The sequence below is a fragment of the Panulirus ornatus genome, chromosome 9 (genome assembly GCF_036320965.1).
Source record: "Panulirus ornatus isolate Po-2019 chromosome 9, ASM3632096v1, whole genome shotgun sequence".
In the NCBI taxonomy this organism is placed as follows: domain Eukaryota; kingdom Metazoa; phylum Arthropoda; class Malacostraca; order Decapoda; family Palinuridae; genus Panulirus; species Panulirus ornatus.
Window position 1 is genome coordinate 10,615,401 of NC_092232.1, and position 16,296 is coordinate 10,631,696.

Consider the following 16,296-nt stretch of genomic DNA (forward strand, 5'->3'; position numbering starts at 1 on the left):
TCACATTTACTCTTAACTTTCTTCTTTCACACACTTTACCAAACTCAGTCACCAGCTTCTGCAGTTTCTCACATGAATCAGCCACCAGCGCTGTATCATCAGCGAACAACAACTGACTCACTTCCCAAGCTCTCTCATCCCTAACAGACTTCATACTTGCCCCTCTTTCCAAAACTCTTGCATTCACCCTCACCAACATTAAGCTATTAGAAGAATATCATTATCTTGGCTTCCTATAGGAAAAAAAATCATCACTCTATAATTTCTTCAATACTTTGTTTCCTTGAATTATTCTAATATAATGTGTATTAGACTCTGTGACTCCATGTTTTGACGTCCATTTGTAAGTTACATGGTTATACAGCCAAGCTTTTTCATGAAGAAGGGATGTTGTACCCAAGAACTAGTACACAAAATTAAATTTCGATGGAAATGTGTCTTTTCCTCAATACTTAAACGCACTTCCACAGAGAGCATCGACAAATCTAAGATGATCTCCATACAGCCAGCCGTGCCTAACGCTTCCTTTGTGTGAATGATCACAAGTTGAATGACAGGCTGGTGCAAGTGCTGAAAGATTAAAAGTTACTCCTATCAACCACATTTAGAATAATGAACACTGATATGTACTGTAAAGCCAAACGGGCGAGACCAATAAAAACCCCGGCGTGGGTGAATACTGGGAGACATGTTTGGGGCAACATTGTGTGAGTCATCATCAAAACGTGAGGCTGGGCTGAGGCCAACTATCTGAGGCAGTGTTCACCGCCATGACGCACCCTTGGCACCCTCCCCCAACACCACAACTGCATTATTACAGCTTTGTACCGTGCCGCCCACGCCATATACACGAACGCACCGCTCCCTCCACCTCTCTCACCTGCACCCACACTCCCTCTTTTCCCCACCACCTGCAACTCCTTTCACTCTCCTACAACACCCTTATACAAACGTAATCAATTTCTCATTTTCTTGCAAAAGTTGGACAACATTTAAGATCTCAAATAAACACCTGCTCATCAGTATGACTAACTTCTTCGTTTATGACAAGACTGTACCTCATGTATTACTTTCCTCCTACGACTTAACCAGCAGTTCTGACATGGGATAGAGATGCTTGTGGGGGAAAAAAAAAACCGTGGCTGCTTCCCCGCGGCCTATAAGTAGATGTGGTAGTCATCAGGTTCCTCCGACTACTACTCCCTTCGCGCTTTCTAGCTTGATGTACGCAACATCTGTGATCAAGACACCGTCTCATCCTCCCAACGGTCGCGACGAGAGAGAGACGTTACCCAGCGTGCTTCAATTTACCATGAAGAAACAGCCTAGTCCAAGCCATCCACGTCAAGCATATATACATGTTCAACTGGTACACACTCCTACCGTCAATGACCCATGTACACCGAGTTTATTTGGTCTTACGATTATCCTCAACACCTGTAGAATGTGTTGAAGATCTCGGTTGGTGGGTTTAGCTTAACGAAGACCGACTCGATGACCCCGAGCAGTTGATAGGGCAAAAGCCAAAAACAACGTTGCTCTTACACTAACGTGGGGTGGTCATCCACTTAATGATTCTCAAACTATGAAAATGCTCCGAACGCTTATCTTTTTAAATTTCCTCGCTGATAATGCCGTGCCATCGCGGGCCTGACAAATATGGTCACTTGCACTGCTAACATGACCTTATGCAAATTGTTGCTTCATCAGAAGGCAGATATCCTACGGTCCGGTCAATCACCTAGCCTTCCTGCCTTTCACAACCTCATTTTCCGCTCCTCCATCCCCATCGGAACTGTAATTTCCTCCTCCTTAGGCCGTGCCAAGTGCACTTCAAGCAATAAAGAGGTTACGACAAAACACACAAGAACTAGATTTCATGGAGAGGCAGCCAGAAGGTAAGCTTTAGTGAGTCTACAAGGGATATACTGTCAGCGAGAGGAGTGCCACCAAGTGGTGTCTGCTGCACTATACGAGCTTTCAAGATGTGTACCCACGACCCTTGCTGCCGAGCCCTACGCACTACCAAGGCTTAAAGTTCACACTCTGCTCAGCCATCGCCAGCAAGCATGAACAAAGTGACCGAATACGCTGCTGAATTAGTTCGTTGGCAAAGTCGTAGCAAACCTTCGAGTGGGATAAGCCTAACTGGAGGGTGGGGGAGTGGAGGGTTGGTTGGTTGGCCACCCGACGATTATCTACGCTTCAGACGCTGATATATATTACAGGGTGGAAGAGTGTCTCGCGTGCCCAGTCCAGCAACAACAGTTCTTTGTCTTTCTCATGTCACGCATTCGTTTACTTCTTCCCTGCCTACCACAGCGCTTCACCAATGTGTCATGACTCCTCCGGAAAGACTATTAGCCAACGAGCGTGAAGCTCTCTCGCTGTGATAGGGTAATCTCTGCGCTTCCCTTAGGATACTCTCCTCTTTATTAAAAGTGGGCGCTAAGCGAGGCGGAGATATGGATGAGCCACTGCCAGCACGCTCACCTGTACGCTTACATCTCGCAAGTGGCGTCACATCTGGTCATCTATGGCCTTGTGCGGCGCCCTACTGCACCATACCTAGCCGGTCCACGACAAACCTGCCCTACCCTACACATACCTCCTGATATTGTATACGCTCCAGTTTTCATCTTTACAGTAGCTTCCCCATATTCTAACTCCTTCCCGAACGTGTAAAGACCGATACGTTGGTGTAAATGGATTTTACACATTCTACCTCCCAGCATCTCGCCACTTGAGGCGAGGCGAACTGATCCGCAGAAAACATGTTCCCTGAGCGTTTTAATTCCTCCGAATTCTGTAATCACAGACATCAGGCCTACTCTCCAACCTTCCCTCACTCTTCTAACTCCTGATACACCATTAATATGCTCCCTCGTAAATCTCAACTTCTCGTTACAGTCGCCTTTAATGAGGGAAAAAAAATCTGCCTACATTCGCCTGGACGCAGAAAAAGTGGTGGCATCAAGAGTAAAAATCTTGTCGGGAGACCTCAGGGTAAATTACAGCGTTCCCAGAAAAAAAAAAAAAAAAAACTCAGGCCGTCCTACAAACCAGCAGAGGGGACACCTACAGCCGGGACCAGGCTGAGGTCGAGAGAGAGAGAGAGAGAGAGAGAGAGAGAGAGAGAGAGAGAGAGAGAGAGAGAGAGAGAGAGAGACGGGATGAAGGTGGCACAATGTCAAGGGGTGGAAAAGCTGCCACAACGAACTGCTGGAAAAGCAGGGAACACCAGCGAAACGACACACATAAGGGCGGGGACGAGAGAGAGAGAGAGACAGGGGTCATGTACAAAGAACGAAAAACAGTTACTAAGAGCTAAAATCATAAAAAAAAAACACCGAAAACAAATGATAGTAATCAAGTAAGGCACATTCCTGTTAAAAGACTGGAAGAGAGAGGGTTTCAGAAATCATATAAACGGAGGGCGGGAAATGTGGTACACAAGACTCTCTGGAGATGCCACGCCCGTCTGCTGGACTTTATGGCAAAGTCTTGGAAAGTAAACTTTCACATACTTGATGATTCTCCCTAACACACGAAGTTCAAAGCCTGACCACGTGCGAATAAGACGAGGCAGGATGGGCTAGCACACGATGAATACATCGACGAAGCAGGGCAACAGATGCAGTTATATCCTACCATCTCCTCTCGAAGGCTCCTCGCAAATAAATCTTCACGTATCCTCAGCACGGATATAACCAGTTATTCCCGAGCAAAATTCTTCACCAACACCAACAAGTCGGACCAAAACCGACACCCCCCCCCCCCCACACCAGGCGCTCCGCTCCCAACTTTTACAACTGCCAAAAGAAATCCAGTAGTGTTTCAAAACTTTGGCCGCAGGGTGGCGTGTGGCGTCCAGCCGAGTGGACCAAGGGACATGCTGCCACTCGTCTCCACCTTGGAGCAGTGCTTGACCCCTTAAGCATTAACTCGACGGTGCTGTCCTGAGGTACGATGGCGGCCCGTCCCTCGACCCCAACACTCCCGAGGGTCGTGTAACACCACGCCAGGCCATCACACCAAAGCGTCGCGTCTCGATTGGACTAATGAGGATGGTTGCCTTCGGGTTTTACCCGAGTCGGCAAGCCCGCCCCTGACCCACAGTGAGAGCTGCTGTCCTCCTCCTCCTCCTCCACCCAGGAACAAGCCGGGAGTTTGTGGGCTGGTCTTGAGGGCTGGAGAACCACCAACAATAACACTGTCAATATCGGCTGGTTCTATAAGAGGCAATATAGCTAGCCTCCTCCTTGCAAATATCAAGAGATGCCAGGAGGATGCAGGGGGGTGCTAGCTCGCCGAGATGGGTAAGCCGACCCTTCCACGCGGGACCAAAGTCTCCATCGCTTTGCATTGTTTATCCCTCGCTGGCAATGATATCGCCGGGAGGCGCGGCACTACGACCCGTAAATAGATATGGAGGGGAGGGAGGATTCCTACCAACGTGAATATCGCCGGCGAAGTTGCCATGGCGCGGAGGGAAAAGCGGCTTCCTTCTTATAAGACTTCATGAGGCTTCTGTTGCAGGCGCGTGTCGGGAGGAATGGGGGCGACGTATCTACCGCCACCACCCCATCAAACCTAGCTTGCATCTATCTACAACCATGAACCAAAACCAGCGAGAGTGGCTTAATCTATCGACATGATTTGCCTGATATCCACTGCTCCTCTAAGCGTTTCATCCGGACGCCTACATCCCTTTTTGGATTCATCACGCCCATTTAACGCAACACTTTTAAATATATATATATATATATATATATATATATATATATATATATATATATATATATATATATATATCCCTGGGGATAGGGGAGAAAGAATACTTCCCACGTATTCCCTGCGTGTCGTAGAAGGCGACTAAAAGGGGAGGGAGCGGGGGGCTGGAAATCCTCCCCTCTCGTTTTTTTTTTATTTTCCAAAAGAAGGAACAGAGAACGAGGCCAGGTGAGGACATTCCCTCAGAGGCCCAGTCCTCTGTTCTTAACGCTACCTTGCTAATGCGGGAAATGGCGAATAGTATGAAAGAAAAAAGAAAGAATATATATATATATATATATATATATATATATATATATATATATATATATATATATATATATATATATATATATATTTAGGTCAATGAATTTCTAAGTTTGACCCCGGTAGCCCATTTCCTGAGAGACACTTTGTCACATCCGTAATCCTCTTGCGTTGCTGCTCACGGGATAAGCATACAGTGTGAACAATGAACTAGGCGGTCATGCCGGCACATATCACGAGATGTGTGTGTGTAACGTTGTCCCTCTTACATGGAGAGCCGACAGTACAAGAGAGCATCAAGAAACAGCTTTTCTTCCTCTGCGATGACTTCACATTTCTGGGTAGCAACACCTTGCTCCTCTCCGTCAAGCAAAACTGATCGAGTTTAAACGTACTCATCACACACGACGTCTTTTCTCATTCCAACACACTTCTCTCATGCTTTTCCCCCATCTCCTCTGATGACCCCTATGGTCGAGCACCTCAACGATATAAGCGGTAAAATTCACCGTAACGTCTAACCTATATTGGGAACCCCCCACGTAAAGCAAATAGCCAAGTCTGTCTCTTTTAAAAAACCTGGGAGTCTCTGTCGGATGCCGTGGATTCTTCTCTCCTGAGCAGATACTCCAATTATACCGGGGAGTTGATTCGTCCTTGTAAGGAGTACAATCTCTCTAACACAGCAGCTCCACGTACTTCCCAGATTGCCAGCCTCATAACACACCCTAAGTGTATGAAGTCTTGATCAAGCACCCTGACGACGAGTCTCCTCCACTCTCACAATCTAGTCTTCAAAAAAAAACCCCTCAAGAGAGACCCAGACCCCTTTTCTCATCCTGGAGCCGCTGATCCTCTTTCCATTCTACAGCTATTGCTCCTGCACAGTAAAGCGGGCCACTCCTGCCTGCTGCGGCAAAAATAAAAAAAAAAAAAAAATCAAAATCATCGATCGACAGACAAGCCACTCCGTCGGCTGATTACTGTTTGGCCGTTGGCAACAGAAGAGAGGAGCCATTACGGTACCTGTTCTCCTCCTCCACGGCTAAGCTATGGATTTCTTTACTCTCTCTCTCTCTCAGCACTGTTGTTCTGTTCCACTCTCAAGCGCACGCTCTCCACTTCCCCCCAAAAACGCATTTCTTTCTTTGTTTTCTTTTCCCCACCCTCGAATCTTATGTCCCTACCTTTTCCCTTCATTTCCACGTCGAACCAATCTCGTCTTTCGACTCCCGAGACTGAAGTCTTTATGGAGAGAGAGAGAGAGAGAGAGAGAGAGAGAGAGAGAGAGAGAGAGAGAGAGAGAGAGAGAGAGAGAGAGAGAGAGAAATGTAATACATGCGACCTTACCTTTCATTCAGTATGGCCATAAAAGCGATATTGCCCGTGTCGTGTCGGCCCGCACACGCACACTCTCGATATATATATATATATATATATATATATATATATATATATATATATATATATATATATATATATATACACCGTCTTGTGAGAGGTGCGTTGTAAGGGTAACAAACATTTCCACAACGAGCAAATAACACGACGACAAACTAATGCACGTGTAGCTCCTCCGTCTGCGATCAGTCCCAGAAACGTGCTTCCACCCTCCCGATGCCTCATCTCCAATTGCCATCCTAATTATCCCACGACCGCCCACACGTCCCTCCCGTCGGGTGATGGTGGCCTCTCGCACGTGTGGCGTCCATACAACAAAAGCCATCTATTTTTGTTATATCGTAGATACGCAAAAGTATCGCTCCCTCCCTCGTCTCCAGACGCTTTCTCATCAGTCTAAACATCTGGTCAAGAGGGAGTGTGGGAGGACGGAGAAGATCATAAATACGACATATTTTGTTTTTAAAACCCTTGTTAACAAACAAGTTGCCGACGTCGTCTTATATAAGTGGTGGCGACGGTGTGTGGAGCGTGTGTGGTGGAGGTGACCCAGGAGGAGGGAGGGAAGGAGGCAGGAGACACGGCCAGTTGTCACACGCTACTGTGGGACCGGGCACTTGAGCTCAGCCCGTCTTCCACGCGGATGTAAGATTGTGATCTTTACGAGGCGGGAAAACGAGTGTAATAAAGGGTTATCTGGCGTGGCCAACCCCAGCCTGCGATGCGGACGTCGCACGGCTTTCCGCTCCCACCCTGCGCCATACGAACTCACACGCCACACATCGGGGCAATACACACCACGCACGCGCGTCCTTGTACCAAAGCACCCGATATTCCAGTAGAATTCATCTGCGTAATAACTGTTCGCAGTTACGTACGCACGGCCAACAGCCTCATTATTACCCGACAGAACAACTGTCTTTAAACCAGAAGCTGAAAAACCTTTCTGAGATTATGGCGCAACGGAAAAACTACAAGGCCTTCCTTACTTCAAAAGACAGCAGCAACACATTCTCCTCTATACTCTGTGCCTCGCCCGGCCCCGGGGATCTCTACGAACACATAAAAGGCAAGAATCTATGTCTCGCTTTGCCACTACCCAGGAGGAGGAGGAGGAGCAGGTCCTCTGACGTGTCAACACCACCCTAACTAACTCCGTCGCCTCGCTCATATCTCCCGCAGCAACGTCATGGAGTTCTCCACTATTGCAACACGTCTCCCCAACATTCTTCCCTCACACGCTGATCAAAATAAGTGTGAATTTCTGAGAACACAGGAAGATGGAGGCTCGTGGAGAGGTAGTTTTCTCGGGGGGGGGGGGGGGGGGAGAGAGAGAGAGAGAGAGAGAGAGAGAGAGAGAGAGAGAGAGAGAGAGAGAGAGAGAGAGAGAGAGAGAGAGGGGGGGGGGGGGGCCTACGGGTCCGGTAATACCGTAGATGGCCATCAGACGGAGACGTGTTGCAAGACTTCTCAAGGAGGGGGGGGGGGGGGGGAGGCCACCGGTGTTGACGCATGCGTCAGCTTCGTCTATTTCCCCAGCAGTGACGCCACTGTCCAGATTCGGCCTCGGTGTGGAGAAAGAACATAAATATCCAGCGGGGCGAGCTCAACCCCCCCCCCCCCCCCGTGGCGTCCTTAACTGTCGATTTTGTGGACACTTCTCTGCGGAGACGCCACTGAGGAAGTGACAAATTCCTACCGCTGCTTCAAGGTGCATTCCCAGAGGATAATAGAGACAGAAGAACATAATTTTCTCGGGGACTTGTTATACTCTTACAACGAAGACGGGAATATTACCACCAATGACATGTCATAGAATCCAGACTCTCCAAGATCCATCCATGCTGGTGTACTTCTTATAAAAAAGACTTTACACCCTTATTGTTCCGGCTCAGTTGCGTGTGGTAACTTCTGCTCTGCGTACAAGAAGAGTCCGGAAATGGCACGCTGGACCGGCCATGAACTCCACCCTCTCTTCCTTTCACTCACTCTCCCTCCCTACACGACCGTAACATTTTAAGGATTCCAACAAGGCCATAACCTCCCGAGGCCTTTCCATCACGATGGAGGAGGTCGGCGTGTCAAGTTCAGGGACGAGGAGGAGGAGGAGGAAAGAGAGGCAAGAGGATGAGAGAGGCAAGAGGAGGAGGAGGAGGATCGCGGTGGAACTTACAGTACCGTCCATAACTACTGCTGGTAAAATCCTGGAGTGAGGATCACTCCGGAGGGTCCACGTCCCGTTCTCCTGACGGAGGGAGAGGATCGGGGTCACTCTCACGAGGCGAGAGTCGCGATAGCCACTCCCCTGGCGACGACCCACCCTTACCCAACCCAAGACCGGTGACAGTAGTATTGACCTGGACGACCCGCCTCCATCCCCTCCCGCTCCTAAAGCTCTTACCGTGGCATCATCTCCATGAAACCCACAGTAGTGCCCGTGCCCTCCCAGCGAGGAACGCGCAGCCCTGCTGTATGTCAGGACGACACGCTGTTGCTGGGGGAGGCTAGGGAAACCTCGGGAAGCATGGGAGAAGCCAGAAGCCATTCAACCTACGGCCGGACGTGTGGCTGCCGCCCATAACGAACTTATACTCTCTCTCTCCTCTCTCTCTCTCTCTCTCTCTCTCTCTCTCTCTCTCTCTCTCTCTCTCTCTCTCTCTCTCTCTCCAGAAATCCATCACTTCACGCCAGAACTTTAATGGGGGTAAAGCTACTTTCCTTTTTTCCCCCCGGAGTTAATAACGATAAAAGCATCCGACACACCACACGAACTCGAGAATCTCAGGTGAAATTCAAGCAACCATTCTTAAAGAAAAGAGCGAGACGCACATCCTGGCCTAGGAACTGGGCTGTGTACGTGTGAGTAGAAGGTACATAATATACGGGCGTGTATTTTAAGGGGTATTATTTGTATATACGGGGTGAGGGGAAAGGAGGGAGGGGCGGAGGTGTAAATGGGAGACGCTAATGACGTAAGCCATCCAAACACCAGCCCGCTGAAAACATGTGCTCTAACATATGCTGTGGAGGTGTCTACTACTCTGGCCACACTTAATATTTTGTCTAGTTTTTTCCCCTATGTACACGGCCTCAAGAGGGGACCCCCCCCTAAAAAAAATGTATATAAAATAAACATTTGTTATTCCTTCAAACCAAGAACAAAAAAGTATATATTTGTTATTCCTTCAAAACCAACACATTTCACACTTCTTTTATTTTCCACCTACCCAGTCAGTAAATACGATAAGTCATTAGCATTCTCAAGGACCAGTGTTTCTGCTCCAGATTCACTCCTGCCAGGTTAAGGTCCAAGAATCATTATCATCTGCCTCACTTACCTTCCAGTTTTCCCCCCCATCCATCCGGACACCCGCGGCTACTTTCTCGCACATGGGTTCTAGCAGCAAATTAATTTACGCTGCCACTCAACACATGTATTCCGCCATGACAGAACAGGCGGAATACTGTCAATAGTGGATGTGCTGATCGCGGTGGTGGTGGTGGTGGTGATGATGAGGAGGAGGAGGATGATGGATAACATACAGCAAGGCTTACCTGGGGGAGTCGGGAGCGAGAGGCCAGGTGGTTGAGGTCGCCGCTGGGGTATGGAAGGACACAGTGGTGCAGCAGCCAACCCGCCTAGCCAGGGCAGGGCCGTGGGTGGTGGGTCACGCTAGGACAAAGCCCGGGTGGGCAGCTGCAGCCGCCTCTCCCTGTGCACAGAACACACATTGGCACATGGCTACGGGCAGCCCCGGGGTGGGGGCGACACATGACAACAATAACACTGTGGCTCACAGAGGCAGGTATCAGGCGGGAGGCTCCGCTGTCTGTGTGGTCAAGTCTTCTGTGGCTCTGTCTGGTGGTCGGGGGAGGCCAGTGTTATTGTTTATCATGCAACCAAGAGCCATGTGGTCAGGTGTGTTGTGCAGGCGGGCTGCGGCATCCCTGGGCCGGCCGGCCACCCCATATATTGCGGAGAGCACCACTCACTCCTCTTCTCTACAACAGCTACAGCCCAAAAGGTGGTCCCAACGCGTGGGGTGTGGCCTAAAACGCTGCCCAGGCTATCAGCCATGATCGTGGAGGTGATGGTGGTGGTGGTGGAGGTGGAGGTGGTGGTGGTGGTCAAAAAGCTTCAAAAAGTTCTTGTAATGCCAAAATATATAGAGCAGCAAATGTGGTGTGGGGTCGTGTTTTAGAACCTCTTCCCCCCACCCGCGTCCTCCTCTCCCAGCACCTGGCGACACTCGTGCCTCGACCACTCGTCACACTGTCCATCCATCCCTCATCCTTAGTACCCTACAAGCTCCGCTTCTGCCTGCTAGCCATCCCAAGCACTTGCAACACACGACACCACAATAATCCTGATGTGGCATTCATCAACACACACACACACAGTCTCCAAGGGATCTAAAGTGTAAACATCAAGGTAGGGAGACAAGGCCACAGCAGTAGAGTGAATTATCGTAAGCACAATCAACAACCACCCCTGATTCCACCATCATCATTCAAATACAACACCACACTCACTGAGGGAAGGAGGATACAAGGCTAGTATACAACAGAAGAATGATTGACGTCCCGCACTCCTGGCGAAGGACAGAGCCAGACGAAGATGAGAATATGGGAGCAAACAGCAGGATACAGTGGAGAGTCGACAAAGAAAGTAAATCACATATATAGAGGCAAGACAACGGGGGGAAAGACGTACACCTACCCTCCCTATACGTGGCCAGAGTCGAAGGAGAGTGAGCTTATTACTAACCCTGCCCAAATAATCTATGCATCATCAGTTTATATAACTCGACCATCCCCAGACCTAGGGTTTCAAGCGGACGCTACGTAAAAACAAGCACACCAGACAGACACAGCGTTCATCGTCATTCCTTAGCATCCAACTCATCCTTACCTGGTCAGGCACACTCCTACTACCCCGTGAATGTTTATTTTAAATTCTTCTTTTTAATATTTTGATGAGGGTTATATTGCCGTCACTGTCTGTTGAATGACGTATGGAAACTGTGGTGTTGCTATATGCTCCTGTGACGAGTGCACGGGGTGCGACACGGGCTTACCCGTCCTCGTCAAAGGACATATGGTTTTGTGGGAAAATCTCTTGAAGGCGGGTTACAGGCCAGTTTGACTGGTTTTGTCGGGAGGAAAAAACTTTGTGGAGGCGTAATAAAAAAAAGAAAAAAAAAAAAGGAAGGTATGGTAACTGACAGAATATGGCAGACTGTAGAACGGAGTAGCCGGTATGAGCAAAGTTGTGGGCGTGGATGGTAGTGGTCCATCTTGGGACTAGTTGTGAGCGTGGATGCCATGATTCAACTCTGAAGGATATATATATATTTTTTTGAGGCTATGCAAGTTGGGGGGGCATCAAACACGCTGTGGACGTGACAGATGGTGAATTGAGAGTAGGCGTAGTACATGTAGACTTGCTTGGCGTGGTCGTGGGGGCGGCAGGACCCGGTTGGAGTCGGCCACCCTGGGAGGGCTTGGACAGAGAGAGAGAAAGAGACACCCCAAGGGGGTGACCACCCACAGGTCCTGCGTCGCCCTAACAACCACCCGCAAGTGACGTAAACTGGCAGTTTCCTTGTGCTGTGTACCTCTGTTCGGAGCCATCGGCCTTCATACCCAAGTGTCGCCATCACAGCTCAACGCTGCGACGAGCAACTGCCTCTCGGCTCACATCCAACAGGACGCTACTAGTTTTATTACAGCCATTTTTAACAAAGTATGCAATACATATAATCTATATATATATAAATATACACTTTGGGGGAACATATATATGGTATCGGGTAGAATGGTGCCACCAGAGAGGACCTACTAGGGACCAGCTCATCGCCTCACGACACCTGATCTGCAACTTGAATGCATTACTGTCATCCTCAACTGGGCGAGGCTGAGAAGGAAGAGGAGGAGGGTATGTATGGACGAGATGTGGGAGGAGGCGAAGAGCGGCAGGTCCCTGGCGGGGCGGGGGCTGCTGGTGGCAGGGGGCGTCGGAGGGTTGGTAAAGGACTGAGTGGGGTGGGGGATGGCGGTGGGTCAGCCAATACTTACCGATGTTGGGGTTGGTGAAGTCCCAGCTCTCAGCATCGTTCTTGTACACGTTCAGTTTGGTGGGCTGCAGGGGAGGAAACAAGATGTTTAGAAAACGGAGAATAATCAAGGAAAAAATCCTACAATACTTTTATAACTACAAAATACGTGAAGCTGACCCATCTGTCACAGTTAAAAAAAAAATATATATATATATATTCTATGCATTCTGTAGATTACCCCCCCCCCCCTTGACATGGATCAATTCAGCCTGGATCCTGCAAGACTATATATATAACCAGCAGTTAACAGCAATTTCCATCCTTTCTCGTCCACAGGTGGACACACGACGGCGGTGCCACAATGTGCACTACTTTCACTTGCGCCTACTGCCAACATTCCCCAGACACTGTGAGGCGAGGGATGGCCATGATGGTGGCTCTTGATAGACAGGTACGGTATGCGTTGGCAGTGGCCGGGGGTTGTGGGGGAGGAGACAGAGCAGGTAATGAAGCTGGTGTCTCCTGTCACTGGCGGGGCCTGAATACCCCTCACATCACCAAGCTCCGTCTCCCACCACATTCCCGTGCCTTACTAACAATGTAATAACCCACTCTCATGTCAAGACGGTCCCACCTGTTAGGTATGTGCTCAGGGCATTTAATCTCGTCACGCAAGCCACCCAGCACAAGGTCTATCACTCCTTAATACATACGATGATAAACGACTGATAAAGGATAAGGGCTTTGCACCCATTACCCAACAAGCGGCAACGGAAGATTAACTATATACCCATAGTTTGTAGACTAATTACACCAGGGGTTTCCATATATGGGGAAATGGCCCTTACAGACAGACAGACAGACAGCATAAAGCTGCAAGGAACACGTCAACGCCATCATCAAAACCCACCAGCTATGGTCTCTACATTCTTCGCAGACTCGAAGACACTCAGGAACTCCCCGCGTCTAAACTCGACTCGAGGCCTCCTAAACATACACTCGAACTATATCACCCCAACCTGAACCTCAGATCACCACACCAGCACTGATTTCAACTTTCAGACCAACAAACCAGCACTGATCTCAACTTCAGACCACCACCCCAACATCAGACCACACCTCTCGCATTAATCCTTCTCCTGAGCATCACCTCTTAACAGCAACTCCAGGACCCAGCATCCATGCCGTAACAAGACACACGAGACGAAGCCCCCACGCTCAAGACCTCGTCGACCCCACCGACAGCACACACCGATGTAATCCTCCAGCGTAGCAGCTACTGTGGAGGGCGGATGGGCAGGAGGAGGAGGAGGAGGGAGTAACAAATTACCAGCCATTGTCATAAAATTTTTCACCCTCGGCTTCATTTACTGGGTCGCGGGACGGCAGCCGCTGTGACGAGGCCGGCTCGAGATGCTCGGGGAAAAACATTTGAGCCGGTCTCACTACCCTCCCTCTCTCCGTGATCTCTGGCAGGGTCTACACTCTGCGATACAGCACCTCACCACGGCTGCCTAGGCAAGCATCTCCCGCCTTAACTTTAAGCTTCTCCCGGCGACAAGTTACCAGCAACGTCTCAATCGTAGATAAGTAGTTTCGTGACTGAAGCAGGCAAGCATACAGAGGTTGCTTCAGTGTTTTCGGTACGACGGTGCGACGTGAGCACGACGTCGTGTTGGCAGGGGAGTCACAGCATCGAAGGAGGAAGACAGTCGGAAGCGACAGCTGTTGGATCTTTGGACGAGGAAGACCGCTCAGTAACCAATGCCCTCCGGAGACATCCCCGGCCATCCAACCGATGACAGCAGAGTCCCACATACATACAAGTCACTCACGTTGCTCATACCACAAACTTGTGTCGCTGATGCAGCGCCGCCCTTCCCCTCCCGGCCACGTCACACACACACACACACACACACACACACACACACACACCTCCTGCCACCCACGACACCCGAAGCCCTACACCGCCCACGTTATCTTAAGGACTTGCGTTTCTCAGTATATCTTAACACAGCCTCAACGAGGTGCCCGTCTCAGGAGCACCTGCATCAACACCCCAGTCCCGCCAAAAGGGACGGTTTATCTTTACAACAGTTTGAGTTTGGCTGAATCATCTCCATTATCAAGGGCCCAAGCTATGGCGTAGGCTAGATATTAATAGCTACTCGACAAACTTTTGACTCTACATACGTATACAAACACAGGGGAGTACGAGGCGTTACACAAGTTGGCTGATGGCCGTATGGCTTCTGTCAAGGGCCTCCTGCAGCTCCGTCGTCGGGAAGGTCTGCATGCCGGACACTGAGGTCGCCAGTGTCAGCAATGTAAGGAGAGTACAACGATTCCATCGGGTTCTCTGGTGCGGCTACCTAAGGCGAGCACGACAATGCGCAGCCTCCCATCTGCCAACAAACGTTAGGTTCCACAAAAGAGCCGGTCGAGTCCGGTGCATTGCATTCGCAGGCATTACCCAGGAATAACGTATACCGCCTCATTATAACCGGGGAAACGTGGGTAGGGGAAGGTCACGAGGTGGTGAACGTGACGTCTCCACCTCCTCGTGTAACACTAATATTTAACAAACTGTTGATGATGAAGTTTTCCATTCGCGTCCTCCAGTATCAAATATACGTTTCTGGGTTGGACCGTACCGTTATTCGCCCGATGGAGGTATGGTGAATGCCAAGACAAGTGTGAGTGTGTGGGCCACAGTTGCCTCCCAATCAAGTCACACGCAAGGCCCTTCAGTGGTTACGGGCCCGTCACACCAACCACCTGTTCGTAACACCGCATCATCACGCGTCACAACTTCTTCCTCCGCCTCTCTGTGAATTATCATAACATACTACCGGTATACTTTCGCCTATTTGGTTATGAGCATATTATGGTATATTCATGAGCGAGTACCATGGTTTAACCACTGGTGCAGTGGTTACTGGGGTAAGACGGATGGCTGTGGCGGTAACCGTGGCAGTGAGGGGTCATATCAGGACGAGGTACGAGATCAGGCCATCATAATGGCTGACAATTCACTCCCGCGAAGGCCCCGATAACTCCCTCACACCAGCGCCTGTGACCCGCCGTGCCCACTGCATGGAGCACAGCTTCCCTGACAACCTTATTTCATCAGGGAATAATGGTATGCGATAGATTGCATAAACATTCCTCAGAACTTTTCCCCCCCCAAGCCATAAACATCCTCAAAGTCTTAAAACAATATAAGGGTAAGCGGATTTCCCAGTAAGAGGATTTACACGAGGAGGAGATAGAGACATAGAGGAGGAGCAGAGACAGCAGCCTCCTCCTCCTCGTCTCGTCTCCTCTCCTACCATCTCGGGAAAAAGTCCTCGGGAATACTGACTTTGACAACTCTGCCTGGGGCGGCGTCAAAGTTGGCCAGGATTTGCAAGTCTGATTACGGCAGCCTGTCACAAACTTGAACCTATTTTACTTTAAGTCTTGTTTTTCAGGAGCAGCTGCGGCGGCCGGCCTCAAAGACTGCGGTGACGTTGTGTGGTGGAGGACCGGACGAGCTGGCTGGCTAGGAGACGAAAGCCTTGCTTACGGGCGGAACACGTCAGACAAAACAAGCTACATAACTACAGGACTACTACTTTGCCGCCTAAACAAACTCGGGTGTCCCCGGGTGCGACTGAAGACATTCGACTAGCTTCAGAGACAACTGAATCACCACCAGAAACGGCCGGGGTGACTGGAAGGTGGTGGTGGTGGCTCGTTGTGGATGGTAACTGGAGGCTCACAGCAGAAGCAGGTCGGAATGCGTCGGGCAGTG

The 16,296-nt window shown here is 49.7% G+C and overlaps 1 protein-coding gene across 29 annotated transcripts in view; it reads right to left on the minus strand.

Moving 5' to 3' along the window:
* Positions 1-16,296, minus strand: part of sm (heterogeneous nuclear ribonucleoprotein L) — a 443,801-nt gene that overhangs the window by 39,935 nt on the left and 387,570 nt on the right. For all 29 annotated transcript variants that reach the window (XM_071664637.1, XM_071664635.1, XM_071664627.1 and 26 more), the window contains one exon: positions 12,520-12,583. In XM_071664637.1, coding sequence (XP_071520738.1) covers positions 12,520-12,583 — 64 coding nt within the window. The remainder of the gene's footprint in view (positions 1-12,519; positions 12,584-16,296) is intronic.